We start from the raw sequence: 17,042 nt of genomic DNA on the forward strand, positions 1-17,042 counted from the left end.
AGAAAGCTCAAGCAATCGTAGCGCGACACGTGTCTATATCAGCTGGCAAGCAGTGACGTTGCATACAAGGGGTGGAATCTTCTCGCCCTTTCTGCTTGGTTTTTCTCGATTTTTATGGCGAAGAGGTGTTGGATTTTTATGGAAAGCCTTTAGTAATTGCGGGTCATTGATAAGGGAAGGATGTGATCTAATCTTAGTACCCTGTTCGTTTATGATTATGAAAACCGATTGTGAGTGCCAAACCAATCATTAGGCTCTAATTTAAACGTAATTTTGAGTGCAATAATCGGTTGGGCATTCACAATCTGCTAAACGAACAATTAAAGAGTGAGACACGTTTGTCAATCCACCCTTCTCACCAAACTTAGGATATTAATTTGGCCCTACAAAGTAAGGGGCGAATATCAATAGCCTAAATTTACACTCAAAATCCCCTCATACGCCCCCTTGAGGTTAGCAGTTGGAACCCTTCTTTATTCATTCTTTTACAGCATCTCCCATCTCTACACCTTCCTTTCTTCCCCACGGATCATCTATTAGACCATCCCCCAAGATTTACAGGTGGGTTCTACAACTCAGACAAACATCTTCAATTCCACCTTTTCATTCCCAGGTCTTCCACTAGTTTACGTGAGGTTCTAAAAATACATGTATTTTTTTACTTTTGGAGAGTGTCACACAACCGAAATAGTATGGAGTTGGGATCACAACTTGTGTACATCTATGCTAGCTTTGACAGTCTCCAAGAAACCCTACGTGCTTGTGTTTAAAACACTGCTCAAAATGACAACTTTTGCTTGGAATTCAACTCTTAGTCCTGTTTGTTTTGAATTTTGAGAACCGATTGTGAGTCCAAAGCTGATTAATGGGCTCGAAATTACGTTAAACAAACTGGATTCAATCACTTGATGCTGGAAGACAATGTGATGCATAAAGATAAGCAGACAAAAAAACATAAGATTGTTTTCATGATAAAATAATAAAAGTACATTTTGAATCGGAGACCCTCAAATTACAAGGGTCGGATCTTCACAACAGAGTAGACAGTGTGGTGTATTCCCTAAGTTTCTTTAAATAAATGAATAAGTTTCTTTAAATCAGTTTCTTTACTCTTCTTTTGCAAAGAAATAGGTTTACTATAACTTCCTTCACACGCCTTTATGATGTAGCGAACATGAGGATCGTCTTTCTCTATTTCCTTTGATAATTTTTTCGCAGATTTTTGCTTCCCTGAGGCCATCAGGACTTGGTACATCCTGCACAACATTACGCATCAAGTCAGTCTCTGTGCATAAAACATCACTGGATAACAGACACATTAAGTCATTTGGAGGTTACTCTAGTCTAGATGAATCAGCTTGATTTCCCTTCTCTTTGGCCCATTAATTTAAGACAGCTAGGGGGAAGGAAGAGAAACTCAAAAAAAAAAAAGGGGGAAGAAAATGCAGGGATTTCTAGAACTAGCAGAATTTGGAGAAGTTAACTATGAGAAGATAACACTGATTTCTAAAACATCCGTTGTGGGTGCTTATAAAAACAAACATGAACATTATCATATGATAAATCTAAGAAACAAGGAAATAAATAAAGGGAAATGGAGAGTAGTGTCTCACCACATCTAAAAAGTACCTAAAACAGCATCCCACTATTCCACATGAAAGGAGGAATGAAGGGGAAAAAATAAGTAAAAACTCAAGACTACAAAAGAATATAGCATACTTGCAAATACGAGAACACAAAAGACAGATAGTGAAACTAGAAAGATTAATGGGATAGAAGGACAAATGGAATGAAAGATAGATGGGTTAGCGTCTCACTAACCTTATTGAGGCATCTCACGACTCTCACCAAGGCTTCCAAGGTGACTCACCGTGGATTTCAAGGTATCTCATCTAGCCTTTTTAAGGTGTAGGAGTTCCCCACGATTTGCACAAGAGCAAACAAAACCAACATTTTATTCAGCGTTCCATTTCGTTCACTGGCCATAAGGCTTACATTATGTACTCTCATTGAATGAATTACCTTGAAAGTCTTCTAACCAAACTAGAAAAGGTGCCCTATTGCAATTTTTTTAATTGATAAAATTCTTAAACCTTCCAGCACAGCAATCTTACTAGACCAACTTTCTAAAAAGAAGCCCCAAAATTATAAACTACCCAATTAAGTCAGACACCTAAAAGAGGTAATCCTAAAATTAGAAATGAACAAACGGTAGGTGAATAATGCTGCGCGAACAGTAAGCCCTGGTTAAACCAAACTATACGATCCCCGTGTGGGCCCCTCTAGCAAACTTGTTCGATTAGCGAAGCCCATGCTTCTTTATCTTGGTTTTTTGTGAAGATTGATCTTCATCACTCATCCAAGAGACAAGATCAGGAGCTACTTAATTCTTAACAGTACTTATTGTGGTTCATGTAAGATTGGAGGTCTTACCAACAATAGTTATTGGAGTTAAACTTTGAGGGAGAGAGTCTAACTCATTCTAATTGGTGTGACTTGTCAAGAATGACCATGTGTCAAAAGGCACCATTAAGGGTTGTTAACTTACCAACTTCTCCAAAAGCTTAAGCTGTTGGAGAAAGGTATTATGTATCTTTTATATTTTAACACTCCCTTGCACGTGTGGCCCACTTGGCAAACACGTGGCACATGTGGTCCCACTTTGGGCGTACCATCGCATGTGGATTTTTGCTATCCGGGAGGTTTGAACTTGAGACCTTTGGCACTTTAACACTCCCCCTCACGTATGGCTCACTTGGCAAACACGTGGCACATGTGATCCCACTTTGGGCCAACCATCGCATGTGGATTTTTGCTATCCGGGAGGTTTGAACTCGAGACCTTTGGCACTTTAACAAGGGTGAATCACTGGGAGTTTCCCTCTTTGGACAATCTAGGACCAAGAACTACCTAAGGCATACAATTCTAATACAATGGTCCATGTCAGACCAGATGCCTCAAGTCAATTGACATTGATTAAGTTTTTATGCTCCAACGTTCACTACTGTTGAGATTAACTATCATGACTAGGACATCAAGATAGAGACCGTGATCGAGTTGTTGTAAGTACTATAATTGATGGGAAAGGGGATGGGGATCCAATGCGAGTAAAAAAAATCTGTTCAAGATCCTCATCTTTATGGGATCAATGATAACATGGCGATAGTGACCTATTTGGTGGATCATTTTCTCAATATTCTAATCTCGAGAATCCCAAAGATGGCACGTGTGATTACTTCTCTCTTGTGATTCTAATGGTATTAGTTCAGATGAGTTATGATTTTGACAAACATTTTCTACATTTTCTTTTGTTTGCTATTTGTAGTTTATTTTGAAGAATTTGTTCAGTCTTCCAAATGTTTCAATCATGTAAAAGGGTGGCCCAGTGCACGAGGCTCCCGCCATTGCGGGGTCTGGGGAGGACTAGATGTATGCACGAGGCTCCTGCCATTGAAATGTTTTAATCTTACAAATTTCATTTCTCTAATTGTTCTCTTGTTTCTAGCATAGTAGTAGTACATAGAAAAATAGGCACCCAAGAAGACAAGACAGGTCAGATAGTATCACCAATACAAACATTTTATATAACATTAAAATTATCAAGCCATGTATTTTTCAGAAAAAACATGAGCCCAAAATTATTAGGAGTAAAAGCACTTCGGAAAATATGCTGGTTATCATCCAAGCTGATCTGTTTTTTGGTCCATGAGCGGGAAAAAAAATTCAGAGGCATATCGACCGAGATAAGATATGTATTGGTTGATACGCCTGATACATATTGATCTGGCCAGAAGAAGATTTACAGCTTAAAATAACATTTATCTTAATTAGAAGGAAAATTTTACAACTCAAAATAACATTGCTCTTAATTAAAAGGTTGTTCCAAGAGACGTGATAACATTCTTTACTTCATTATAACCAAAATATAATAGTCTAAAACAAGAATTATAAATAATAATAATAATACACAAACCTCAAGGAAGTCAATATGTTGAAGGGAAGACCAGCTTTCGGATACTCATCCCAAATCAACCGAGCACTATCCGGGTCCTTCGCACCAACACAAGCACTAAGAAGGAAATCTAGACTTGTTCGAGAAGGACAAAGACCAACTTCTTCCTTGACAGCCTGCAGTAAATCTAATCCAATCTCCAAATCGGTAGGCTCTATCTCCCAGATTTGGCAAAATATCTGCGCAATGATTTTATGTAAAAACCTCAAAATATTGAAAGAGAGCATGCCATCAATAACTTATCTACTTACAAACATCAAAATACAAATATTATTTTTTAAATGGTTATAAGATGACTGAGAAACATAGTAAATAAACATCTTGATGATATGTATTGTAAAGCATATGAGAAACCTGCAAAGATAGAAAGAATCCTTAGAGTTTAGAGGTATTAAAAGAATAATTGTAACGTAAATTAAGTTGGGATGAACAAAGAGCAAGTAGAAATGAGAAGAGAGAGAAGATTTTAAGTGAATGGACAAAGAGTTAGGTTGACCCTCCCTCTAAATAGTTTTATATTATAGGCACATCCCAACATGAATCAACACTGCCCCTCAAGTTGGCATGCACATATCACACATGCCTAACTTACTCAACGTCAAATATAGCGACTCACTATAACCTCATTGAGAACATTTGCTAATTGATTTTCTATCTTCAAAAACGGGAGGCAAACTTCGATGGAGGCGACTCTCTCTAACAAAGTGCCTGCCCAACTAAATACATTTGGTTCGATCATGTTGAACATGATTGTGAGCAAAGTTGATGGTTGACTTATTATCGCAATAAAGCCGTATTATTAGTTTAGTATCTATCCCAAGTTCAGACATAAAAAATGCAACCACAACCATTCTGCAACTCCCTGGACCATTGCTCTACATCTGGCTTCTACACTGGACCTTGCTACTTGATGCAAACCATCCCTAAGAATTGCCACATCAGCCCCTAAATTGCTCATTAGCTAGGTTTTGTAAGTCATAAGTGTTAATGGGGTCGGGTAGCTTTAGTCATTTTTACCTTTTTTTCATTTACTTCTGTCTTTTATCTTGGTAGTGGTAGTTTAGAAAGTAATTGCCATTAGGGGCTAAATTGGGCAGTTAATTTATAGTAGGGCTTACATATAAAAGCCCTCTTTATCATTGTATTAGGGAGTTTTTTAAGACAATGAATTAGGGTTTATTTTGAGAATTTTAGGGTTTTGTGCAAGAGAGATTTCTCTTTCGTCTTGGCAAGAGAGTTTTGGGGTTGTTCTATGCAGTCACTCCTCTCCCAAAATCTCATTTTCTCCTTTTTCTTTTTCTTTTTTGAATAGTAACTGATTTCATTAAAAAGGGAAGACCGAGAGAGCCCCCCCCACACACACCACATTACAAACACGCCCAGACAGAGAAAAATACAAAAAAGAACTTAAGGAGGAAGAAAGTCGAAGAGCTCCAAAGCCTGCTTCACAGCCTCATCTTTAGCCAGCTTATCCGCTACTTCATTAGCAGATCTTCTTACGTGTTGATACACCGTAGCGCATCCAACCGTAATATCCTTTATTTCATCAAAGAAGCGAAGAAATCTCCAAGGAGGAACCAAAGAACCCTTAAGCCACTTAATGACATTTAATGAGTCACCTTCCACAATAGTGCTGGTCATCCTTGCTCTCCCTAAGAGTAACACACCTTGATGAGCTGCTCTAACTTCAGCTTCGTTTGAATCAGCTACTCCGAGAGGCCCGGAATAAGCCTTCACAACTTCTCCTGAGTACATCCTCAAAACACCCCCGATCCCAGCTAGACCGGGGCTACCCAGGCTAGACCCATCAAAATTCAATTTGGAGAAGCCGGCAGGTGGATTGACCCACTTCTGAACAATTACAGGCTTGCGAACCTGACTGTTACAGACCACCCCCCACCCCTCCCACAAGTCGTATGCCGAACAAATTTGAACATTGTCAACGACCTAGCCCAGGATATCGATAACGCCACAACCTTAATATATAGGAAGAAAGAGGACTTTGCACGACCTTCAAAAATCCTGTTGTTTCTTTCCGTCCATAGAACCCACAATGTGGCCAGTAAAGCAATCGACCACAAAACCTTCCCTTTTTTCCTCCAGGGCACAAAAGACCAACCTTCAAAAAGATCCTTAATATTGGAAGGAAACACCCACGCCATGCCGAATCTCGACAAAACCCCTCCCCAAACCTCCCGAGCTAACTTGCAATGAATAAATAAATGATCTACCGACTCCCCAGCTTCAACACACAAGGCGCAATGATCTACTATAAGCATATTCCTAGCCCTCAAAAAATCAACCGTTTGGATGCGGCCACGAATCACCGTCCACCCAAAAAGCAAATTCTAGGGGGGACCTTAATATTCCACACCTTTGCAACAAGAAGATCTTCTTGGATCGGATTCAGACCCCTGAAGAAAGATTTTACCGAGAAGAAACCGGAAGAATCCCAAACCCATAACCTCTTGTCCATACCTGAAGAGCTGATGTAAGTATCTTCCAATATCTGAAGTAACGATACGAGGGCAATTCCCTATCGAAAAAGCTTCTACGGAGAAGAGGCTTCCATATGACTTTACTGTCACTTCTCTCAAAACAATCTTTGACTAAAGCTTGCTTATCTGCTGCCACAATATAAAGATCAGGATATAAATCTCTTAAAGGAATGACGGAACACCATAACATGTTCCAAAAAGATATCCTATCTCCCGAATAAACTCTATATCTGACTCCTTGATCGAATCTGGAACTCAAACGCACAATATCCCTCCACACAGATACCCCTGGTTTGCTGAAACTGTTGAGAGATTTCCAATTTCCTAAATCTACCCCGTATTTACCTCGAATGACTTTCGCCCACAATTGCGACTGCTCCTCGCCAAACCTCCACAGCCATTTCCCCAACAGAGAAACATTAATCATTTTCTCCTTGTTTTGAAGCAAGGTATTACCATTAGCAAGGATCCGTGCATCCCCTCGCCGGATCGGATTTGTCTTTGCAAAAAAATAATAATAATAAAAAATCATCAAAGAAGCTCTCAAGTGGAGATCTGTCCTAAAGCCTTGCTCTAGTCGCCAAGATGGTGTTTCCACCCCTAAAAGCTTGGTCAAAAGTCATCCCCGTTAGAGAGCAGATCAGTTGTGGTCGAGCTTAAAGCTGCTGCAAGCTGCTATCCAAGAGCATTTTGGCAAGTTTTGGCGTTAGATGTTTGCTCTTCAGAAGGAAATTTCGAACCAGCCTTTCTCACATTCACAATCTGCAATAGTTTATTGGAAAGCCCAGCCAGAAATGAAATTTCAATGAGGTATTCTCATATTTAGACCAAAATTGGAGAATCATCATTTACTTTAATTGTACACCATTTCACCGAGCTTCTGAGCCGCGAGAGAGTTGCTAAACCCAACTCAAATATAGACCTACTCTCTGTGACTATCTTACCACTTTCTATTCGAGAGTTATAGCTAGTTGACTCCTCTTTCCACCGGCAGCATCCTCATTATCATAAAGGAACCTTAGAACTTGAATTTTATTTGAGATTGAGTTTGCTCTGTGGATGCCTGTTGAATGAGTAGTGTGTTTAGAGTACCCAATTAGGGGTACTCTTGTCTTCTCACATGTAACACTAAACTCTTAAGTACATAACACATATTATGAGCGGGAGAGATACAAGTATACAACTCTCTCACTTTTCTCCCTCTTCTTTTTTTTTCTTCTCTTCTCTTCTGCTTCAGCCATGGGGATTTGGGGCCATTGAACATGGTATCAGGGTCGAGGGTTTTGATTCCGGCATAGTGCGTCAACAAGAACAAAAAAATTCTTCTCTTTCTTTCTTTCTTTTCCTTTTTTTCTTCTCTTTTAAACCCATACCTAACCCTCACCCTCCACTGTTACCGTCCCTCCCCTCCACCCCCAATAGTGCCGTACCCACCTTCACTGTTACCCCCCTCTCCCTCGACGCCCAATAGTGCCGTACCCCACGCTCCACCTTTCAAATAGTACCCCCCCCCTCCTCCCTCCTCCATCCCCTTACAGTACCGCCCCTCCCCTCCACTGCCAACAGTGCCGTACCCCCCTTCCTCCACTACTCTACAATACCGCACCACCTCCCTCCCCAAACCCAACAATACCGCCCCTTCCCCTTCTAATAGTGCCGCCCCAGACCCTTTCATCACCCCATTAGTGCCGCCCCTTTCCAATCTCTGTTGATCCTTGCCGCCCATCCCACCTACCCATCTTTCAATGGTCTGAATCATTTTTCCCAATTTCTTTCTTGATTCCGTGGGCCCAGACAAATGTGTTGTCCCCTTTATCATCCTTGGTTGCTTGCTTGCACACTTGGGTTTCTTTTCCGTTCCGGGACCGAGTGATGTGTTGGGCCGAGTTCTGATCGCCCTTTTTTTTAAAGAATATATATTTTTCATTTAACATAACTGATACTGACAACATGACAATTTTTGGAATTCATATGCTGAATTTTCAACACAATTTTCATTCTAGAAAAGCAAAATACATGGCACTAAAGAGGGTTATACAGATGAAATCAATAGCAACTCAACTCAACTCAATTAAGCCTTTGTCCCAAACTAGTCGGGGTCGGCTACGAAATCAACAGCAACAGATCAAGAAATTTGGTAAAATTCAGTTGCCTTTGGAACCTAAATAATTCCATATTCAAAACCAAAGTAATTCCATATGCTACTAAATAAATAGGTATTTACAAAACCCATGTCATTTATTCCAGGTACATTCCAAATAGTACCAAGGCCAGAAATTTGAATGTTAAACAACTATTGTTAAAGCATGGTGACAGTCCGCTAAATTGCATGGTGTCGATACAAAATAGTAATACTGATACTAACACTAAATAGTGTGCAGTTTTAGGATTTCTAACAATCAGTCATAAATGACTGCATACACAATAATAATTTCCTATAATTGAATGCTAGCATAATTATATATCAAAGAAAAAGGGATAGAATGAGACCAGAACCTGATCACAAACAATATATGTAGCCAATTCATCTTTCTCCTTAAGCTGCTTAAGTAAATCAACGGCAGAACTGAAGCAAAGGAAGAATAATATTAAGGAAAATAACCATTCAAAAAAAAAAGAGTAAGGAAAATAGTATTAAAAGAGAATTTCCAGTAATGCACAGAATATTGAATCAGTGAACCTTAGATGCTTATATCGAACACAATATAGGACAATTCTGCCGCACCCATCAAACCAGCTGCTTGAATCGTTCAACTCCCCAAGCAGTTCAAGCAACTTACTTAATTGTCCTTCAGATCGAAGGTGTTCCTGTTAATAATAATAATATAAAACATTACATTAAGATATCAAATCATGCTCACCATTTCACAGGGGCAATCAACACTTCATGAAGACAAAATTAAATATGAACTTACAATGAGGCTTATAATGGACTTTGACTCTAGAGAGCATCCAGCTTGCTTGATTTCTTCATATACTTCGAGTGCATCTGACATTTGCCCATTTGATGCAAGAGCTGATACAAGTACATTCTTGATCTCATTTATGGCCTTAACTGGTATTCTTTTATCCAAGACTACCTATAAGAAAAATGTTAACTTGGGGATCTTTTAAATATAACGTCACTGGAGTCATAACAAATAGACCATGACCGGAGGAAAAGTGAGGACAGACGCAGGAGATGACAGTAATAAAAGTAGAAGATTAGCAGTTAAATATCTGAGGACAGGCTGCTTTATCCAACATGCCGGTGCAAGGATGCAAAAGGCTTAAACATTTATTGAAATGGAGCAAAGTATGCAAATCTAAGCGGCACGACAATTTAGGTATTGGCAAAATTAGATTACGAAACAAGGCCTTGCCTGGTAAGTGGTTATGGAGATTCGGTGTTGAAAAGGAGGCATTATGGCAAAACATTATTGGGATAAGAATGGGAGGGGTTGGGGGCATTGGGATAGTAGGAACCCGTCCATCGGAAAAGGTTCGGGTGCATGGAAATCCATTTGTACTCCCCGTGTCCAATTTGAGTCCTTTGTCTGGTTTAGGGTGGGGAAGAGGGATGAGGTGCGATTTTGGGTGGATCTTTGGGTCGGGGAGTCCCATGTTTGCCATGCTTTCCCAAATCTATACCGTCATGCCACCAATGCCGAGTCTAGGGTATGTGACTATTTGGGGAGGGTTGAGAAGTCTGGGAGTACTTTTTGGGACATTAGGCTTAGACGGGATCTTAAAGATGTGGAAATTGAAAACGTCGCATCCTTAATTTGGTTTACTATCTTCTTGTTACCTTTCTCCTCATGAACCGGATCGTTGGGTATGGACTCCGGATTCCAAAGGTGGCTTTTCCGTTAGATCCTTTTTTTCATTGGCTGAATGACGGGCACCTAGCAACTTCTTTCCATGCTCAGATATGGAAGTCTACTGCCCACCCTAGAGTTGTGGCTTTCGCAAGGACTGTAGCACATAAATGGATCAATACCTGTGACCGCATCAATAAGAGAAGTTTTCAGATGGCAAGTTGGTGCATACTTTGCCGCATGGAGGAGGAATCGCTGAATCAATTGTTGTTACTATGCCCATTTTCTCATACCCTTTGGATGGGAATTATCAAGTTATTTGGAATGTCAAGGGTATTCCAAAACAGTATTAACAAGGTGATTCTTCATTGGAGTGGCGCTTTTCTTGGTTGTATTGGTCATTTTCTTTGGCTATTGGCTCCTTATGCTGTGATATGGCATATATCTGGAAGGAGAGGAATAATAGAATATTCCAGGAGAACGAGAAAAGCTGGCAACACATTGCTCTTGACAATAAGCTTACTCTCATTGCTTGGTCAACAGTAAATGGGGGCCTCCCTTACAATCCTGAGGATACATTGAGAAATTGGCGAGCTGTTATATCAGAGAATGATGGGAGCTCTATGGGCAATCCTCGAAGGGCTGGAATTGGTGGTCTTGTTCGTGATGAATATGGCCACATTTTGATGTCTTTCTCCGGTCCAGCTGGGTCTTGCGATGCCAATGAAGCTGAAGTGAAGACTCTTATTCGGTCTGAAATGGTATGAGAAGCATAGCTTGGGTCCTCTTATTGTTGAAGGTGATTCTTCTAATGTCATCGCCTGGGCTTTAAATAGGTGTTGTGGACCGTGGAAGCTTTGCAACATTCTCGATGAGATTAGTTCGTGTTATTCGACCTCAAATTCAACATATGAGGCGATCCGCCAATGTGTTGGCAGACCGTTTGGCTAAAGAAGGAGTCGAGTTGGACGTGCGTGCGTGCATGCAAAAAAAGGTGACAAGGAGTGGAGAAAGGAGGTGTGTAGGGGTTTAGTGGTTTTGACTTTTTATTTCTTTTAGTGTGAGGTTTGTTAACAAAAATTTTAGAAAATCCTGTTTATTTTGGAAATCAGGACTAGCTTGTTAAATGCGCAAATTAATGAATTATCCAGAAGACAAAAAAGGCGACAAGGAGAGGAGAAAGGAGGTGTGTAGGAGTTTAGTGGTTTTGACTTTTTATTTCTTTTAGTGAGGTTTGTTAACAAAGATTTTAGAAAATCCCGTTTATTTTGGAAATCAGGACTAGTCTCTCCCCCATCTGAAGATCGCCTTTTTTACTTCAGCTGTGGTTGCAATTGAGGCAGGCTACTGAAGGCAAAGATCATCTCCCCAGATTCTCTAGTGACTGCACCACCAACACCTGCTCGATAATCCTCATCAATACTCCCCAAAATGACCTTTCTAGTTCCATCAGAAGTAATCTTAATCCATTAAGCAGGAGGGTATGATATATCCGGCAGTCTATTATGAGAGCTAAAAGATCCCCCAGCCCACAAACATTTGATAGGAATCATCAAGCAGCGTATCTCTTGCAAAAGAGGCTCCCCGTCTTAGGAAGAATATATTACGGAGATCTAAAGTGAAATAGTTCTCATGAAACAAAATACTGTCAGTTTATTTATGGCTTTGTGATATATAAGGGATTTTAAGTTTTTTTGCATTTAGTGGCATTTTTGTTAAGGAAATTTTAGTAAATTAGCCACAGCTCATATAAATTACATCAGATTAAGAATTTTTCCCTGCATAACTTTCGAAAACAAGAAAAGAAGACCTAGACATGCAATACAAACATACCTCTTTTGCCTTGTCAAATTGCCCAATATTTGCGTATGCATTTATAAATGCCATGAAAACATGCTTTGTAACTTGAACTCCAGCTCGCCAAAATTCTTCACGAAACTGCAAATAGTTCAATACTTAGCATTTTAGCATATCATGCTGGCACCATTCGGTGCTTTCTAAGATTTCCACATGAACAATAACTTGGTTAAATGAAAACAGAACCCGTAAACGATTAACCTTTCAATACATTTGTTTCAAGACTTCAGATACCAAATTTTCAGGCAAAGACAACACCATCCTTTTCACAACAAAACAATTCTTTTACTGGAAAATTCTGGCAATAATTTTTTAGCTATATATAATATTATACACCGTGTATATATATATATATAAAGAGAGAGAGAGAGAGAGAGAGAGAGATTCATGTAACTCACTTTTATCACAGCCTAGATTCAATTATTGCAGCCCAGATACTGATAATAGGAAAGTGATGTAGTACAATTTCATAGCCAAATTTTGATCAGTGGAAGAAAATGATCACAACGAGATTTTTATCATAAGGAGATTGATTGCAACTCAGATTTTTACCAAGATACAGGCAGGTTGGAAAATGTTTTTGTTCATGACAAAGGATTGGGATCCCAATTTTCACATAGATGGGGCTCACTTCAATGCTATGTTGCATGGATTCTTTGCCCCCCTATGCCGAATCCGTGTCGACACATCTCTGCATCCGAATCGGACATGGATTCACGTGGGACACACCCGGATTCTTGTCGTAGCCGTGTCCCGCACGAATCCTGTTTTTTTCGGGCAAATCTGATTCATCATTGTCTCTTTTGAAATGCGAATCTTGTATATTTTCCTACATATTTTCTTCTTAACTTTTTTTCATATGAAAGCACAACTCGTACTCTTTTAATAAAAACCCTAGCGCCTCGACCCTCGAACATTGACCCCCTTCCTCATTCAACTCTCTTGATACAACACTCGCCTCAACCCTTTACCCTCAAAATTTTCATGAATATATAAGCACGCACGCGCGCGCGCGCACACACACACACACACACATATATATATATAGAGGAAAGTGTTTCTAGTCGGCCGATTAGAGATCGTTCTCTAGTCCGCCGACCAAAAACACATGAGTCCCACCTTATTTGGGTGATGCAAAGCATTCATTTGATGGGCCCTGACATAGAGACAGTGTCCACAAGAAATTAGCTCCATAGGATCATCCCAACCCTATGATTTGTGGAGCTTAAAATGGACGGCTATAAATCGCCACAAATCTGTCCATTTTTTAACTCCACAAATCGAAGGGTTAAGAAGATCCTATGAAGTTGAATTTTTGTGGACATCCTATCTATGATGAGGCCTATCAAATGAATGCTTTAGATCACCACAAAATATGCTTTAGATCAACACAAAATATGCTTTAGATCAACACTTTCCTCATATATATATATATATATATATATATATATATGAGGAAAGTGTTTCTACTCGGCCGAGTAGAAAAGCTTATCTACTCCTCCCTTTAAAAAGTACAGTGGGCCCACACATTGTGGATGATCCAAAGCATTCATTTGATAGGTCTTATCATAGATAGGGTGTGCCCAAAAAATCAGCACCAAAGGGTCATCCTAGCCCTTCGTTTTGTTGGGCCTTGTAGAAACAAAATGGACGCACTGTGTAAGATGCGTATGATGCGTCCATTCTGTTTCTACAAGGCCCAACAAAACGAAGGGCTAGGATGACCCTTTGGTGCTGATTTTTTGGGCACACCCTATCTATGATAAGACCTATCAAATGAATGCTTTGGATCATCCACAATGTGTGGGCCCACTGTACTTTTTAAAGGGAGGAGTAGATAAGCTTTTCTACTCGGCCGAGTAGAAACACTTTCCTCTATATATATATATATATATATATATATATATATATATATATATATATATATATATTAAATTTTAAAAATTTTATTTTATTTAAAAATTACTTAATCCGAATCCGTGTCAAATTTCGACACGCGAATCTGAATCCATGCAACACTGCTTCAATGCATGACAATTTGACGGATATAGTTTTAATTCATAGGGGTAATAGGTATTTTGGAAAGTTTCACTTCAGTCACTTACGTGAAGGGAAATGATATATTTGCCCCGTTTTCTTCCAGGGCCACCCCCCTTTCCATTGTAAAAAGAACAGTTATAAATACAATAAGAGAAGGGGGTGAATATATTACTCCACTTAAGTGAATTAAAATAATAGGGGGCCCACTCCATTGGCACAACACTATTCACAGGATTTTGTAGGGAGCTTTAGGTAAGCATTCTTGTCATAAGTAGAGAGTTTTTAGCATGTGATTTTAGAATTTTCTTGGTTATTTTCTTCTCTCTATGTATGTAATTGAGTTTAGTTGGATGTTTTTGCTTAATTGAAATAAGAAAGAAAGAGCCTTAGATTTTCCATAAGGTTTTGCTGCCTACATTTGTTTGTAAGGTTTTCCTAGAGAGGAAGTTCCAATTTTAGTTGCTAAGATTTTTTGCATAAACTTATCTTTTATTTGAATCCAGATTTGAGGTATATTGTTGACCATTGTAATCACAAGCTTCCAATCGACTCTTGGATTTTATTTCTGTTAAAAATTGAATCATATTTTTGGTATCAAATTAATCACAGATTTGTTCTACATAATTTGGAAAAAAAAATTAATCATAGATTTGTTCTACATAATTTGCTATCAGCGTCTGGATGGCTCCTAGAAAGCCTTATGGTCCTAAACTGAGTAAAGAATCAAGTGAGAACAAGAATATTGAAGAGATTAAGAAGATGTTGCAACAACAAGCCGAAAGACAGAACCAAAAGATGAATGAGAAGAGAGAGAAGTTCATATAATTCAACAGGGTTCATGATCAATTTCTGCCAAGAAAGCCACACCTTATGCTCCAATCAAATGAGAACAAGAATATTCAAGAGATTAAGGAGACGTCACGACAACAAGCAGAACAATAGAATCAAAGGATGAACGAGATGAGAGAGCAGTTCGCACAATTCAACAGAGTTCTCGATCAATTTCTACCAACAAAGCCACCCCACATTCTCCAGATTCACAACAAAAAGACAACACTTGATTATCTGCAAGATGTAATGTAGATATTTTTCTAGAAACTATTCTAAAAAGTAATATTTTCAACAAAAAATATCCAAGACCTTTTTTTAATGATTGCCAATTTTATTGCAAAAAGAAACCGAGATGGTCAAAATAAAAGGAAAAGGAATCAACAAAAGAGAGAAAGATACCGAAAATAGTAAGGAGAAGTCACGGAGGAAGAGAGTCAAACAAAGCTAAAGACTCTTTCGACACTCCAGCTCTAGCAAGTGAATCAGCCACCTCATTAGCCAATCGGCGGATATGCTTGAACTCTAACAAGAAAGGGCTCATCCAGTAAAACAACTCATCAAAGAATCTACCAAACCTCCATGGGTCTTTCTGAGACCCTTTTAGCCACTTAATAACATTCAAAGAGTCCCCTTCTACTATCACCTTATCTACTATTCCATTCACTTCACTGCCAAGAGTTTTAAACCTTGATGCTGCGCGAACCTTCGCCTCCGCCTCCGCCTCCGCCATAGCATCCAACATCTTTGAAATATCCAAGAAAGTTGATTGAACAAATTTAGGGCCGGCTTGACGTAGTCATGATCTTGGTAGCATGTAGTGGGGCATAAAAAAATGTTGTGAACCAAAAGGCAAGATCATGAGCATTGAAGCATAGATAGGAATCTCCAATTGATGAGGCTGTATTTCAAATTGTCTTCAGAAAATAGATCAGTCCAAATAAGCTAAAATAGCTGTAGTATAGAAAACAAAAAGGCAATCTTAAATGGCTGCTCATATTAATAGATTTTAAGCAATAGTTAGCAGAAATGATAAAATGAGTCTAATGAATAATTCTTTCTTTTACATTTCTTCACTTATTATTTAGTATTTACCAACAACTACGTGGCACACAGAAAAATAGATTGATAGTGGGTAATCAAAGAGAAGTTTTTGTACTCATAGATTCAAAAGATCAATTATTTAATAGGGAGTTTTCTTCATGTCATCAACATTACAAAACAAACTCCAATGAATACCAAAAATAAATCAACATTGCATGTTTCAAATATTCTGAAAGTGGACCATAATGCCTTCTGCCTAGTAATGAAACTACTAACATGAAATAAAATATTTTAGATAAAATACCTTGACTATATCCTCTTCACAATCACAGTTTGAGATCAAGTAGCTGAAAGTCTCAGAATCTGGATGCACATTTGCAAGTTCCATTTGCTTGAGAACCATCAAGCCACTGTGAATATTTTTCTGCAAAACATCAATCATGAATAAATTTAGACATGAGATGTAAGAATAACGAATCATAAATATTTTCTGCAAAACATCAATCATGAATAAATTTAAACAAGAGATGCAAGAAAAATGAATCATAAACTGAAATGTAGAATAAAAAAAGGCACCAATCCCAGCTGCGGCAGACTCCTTATTGTCATCTCCATTTTTATATTTTCATTCTACAGTTCATTGGATATATGGTGGTTGTTCCATTCTTCGTCAAGTAAACACACTCAGAGTTGAGAATGTGAACTTGACAAGTACCCATTTTAGCTAACATTAGTTTTCATTATAAACCTTACAGAATTACCACCTTTAAACATGACTAATGCTCACACCAAAATGTTTCAAGCCTGTGTAACAACTTGATAGGGATCAAATCAAAACATACAACAGAAGGAACAACAAAGGTAAAAAAATCAATTCCGGAGATGATAAAGGACTAACGGGCCAATCCCAAACGGAAGTTCGAAGATGTGATATGCCCTATCTAGGAGTTGATCGTGAATGGAGGG

The 17,042-nt window shown here is 38.8% G+C and overlaps 1 protein-coding gene across 1 annotated transcript in view; it reads right to left on the reverse strand.

Annotated features, from left to right (window-relative positions):
* Nucleotides 1-937: 937 nt before the first annotated feature.
* LOC143854038 (pentatricopeptide repeat-containing protein At4g04790, mitochondrial-like) overlaps nt 938-17,042 on the reverse strand; it is a 36,773-nt gene continuing 20,668 nt past the window's right edge. Inside the window, exons 10-16 of the mRNA XM_077363751.1 lie at nt 16,381-16,500; nt 12,141-12,245; nt 9,426-9,590; nt 9,191-9,318; nt 9,007-9,076; nt 3,974-4,191; nt 938-1,256 (exon numbers count right to left, since the gene is read on the reverse strand). Of these exons, the coding sequence (XP_077219866.1) occupies nt 1,061-1,256; nt 3,974-4,191; nt 9,007-9,076; nt 9,191-9,318; nt 9,426-9,590; nt 12,141-12,245; nt 16,381-16,500 (1,002 nt within the window). The 3' untranslated portion in view covers nt 938-1,060. The remainder of the gene's footprint in view (nt 1,257-3,973; nt 4,192-9,006; nt 9,077-9,190; nt 9,319-9,425; nt 9,591-12,140; nt 12,246-16,380; nt 16,501-17,042) is intronic.

Source organism: Tasmannia lanceolata, unplaced genomic scaffold, assembly GCF_043159265.1.
Source record: "Tasmannia lanceolata isolate RefF3 unplaced genomic scaffold, GAP_Taslan_0.1 ptg000020l, whole genome shotgun sequence".
Taxonomy (NCBI): domain Eukaryota; kingdom Viridiplantae; phylum Streptophyta; class Magnoliopsida; order Canellales; family Winteraceae; genus Tasmannia; species Tasmannia lanceolata.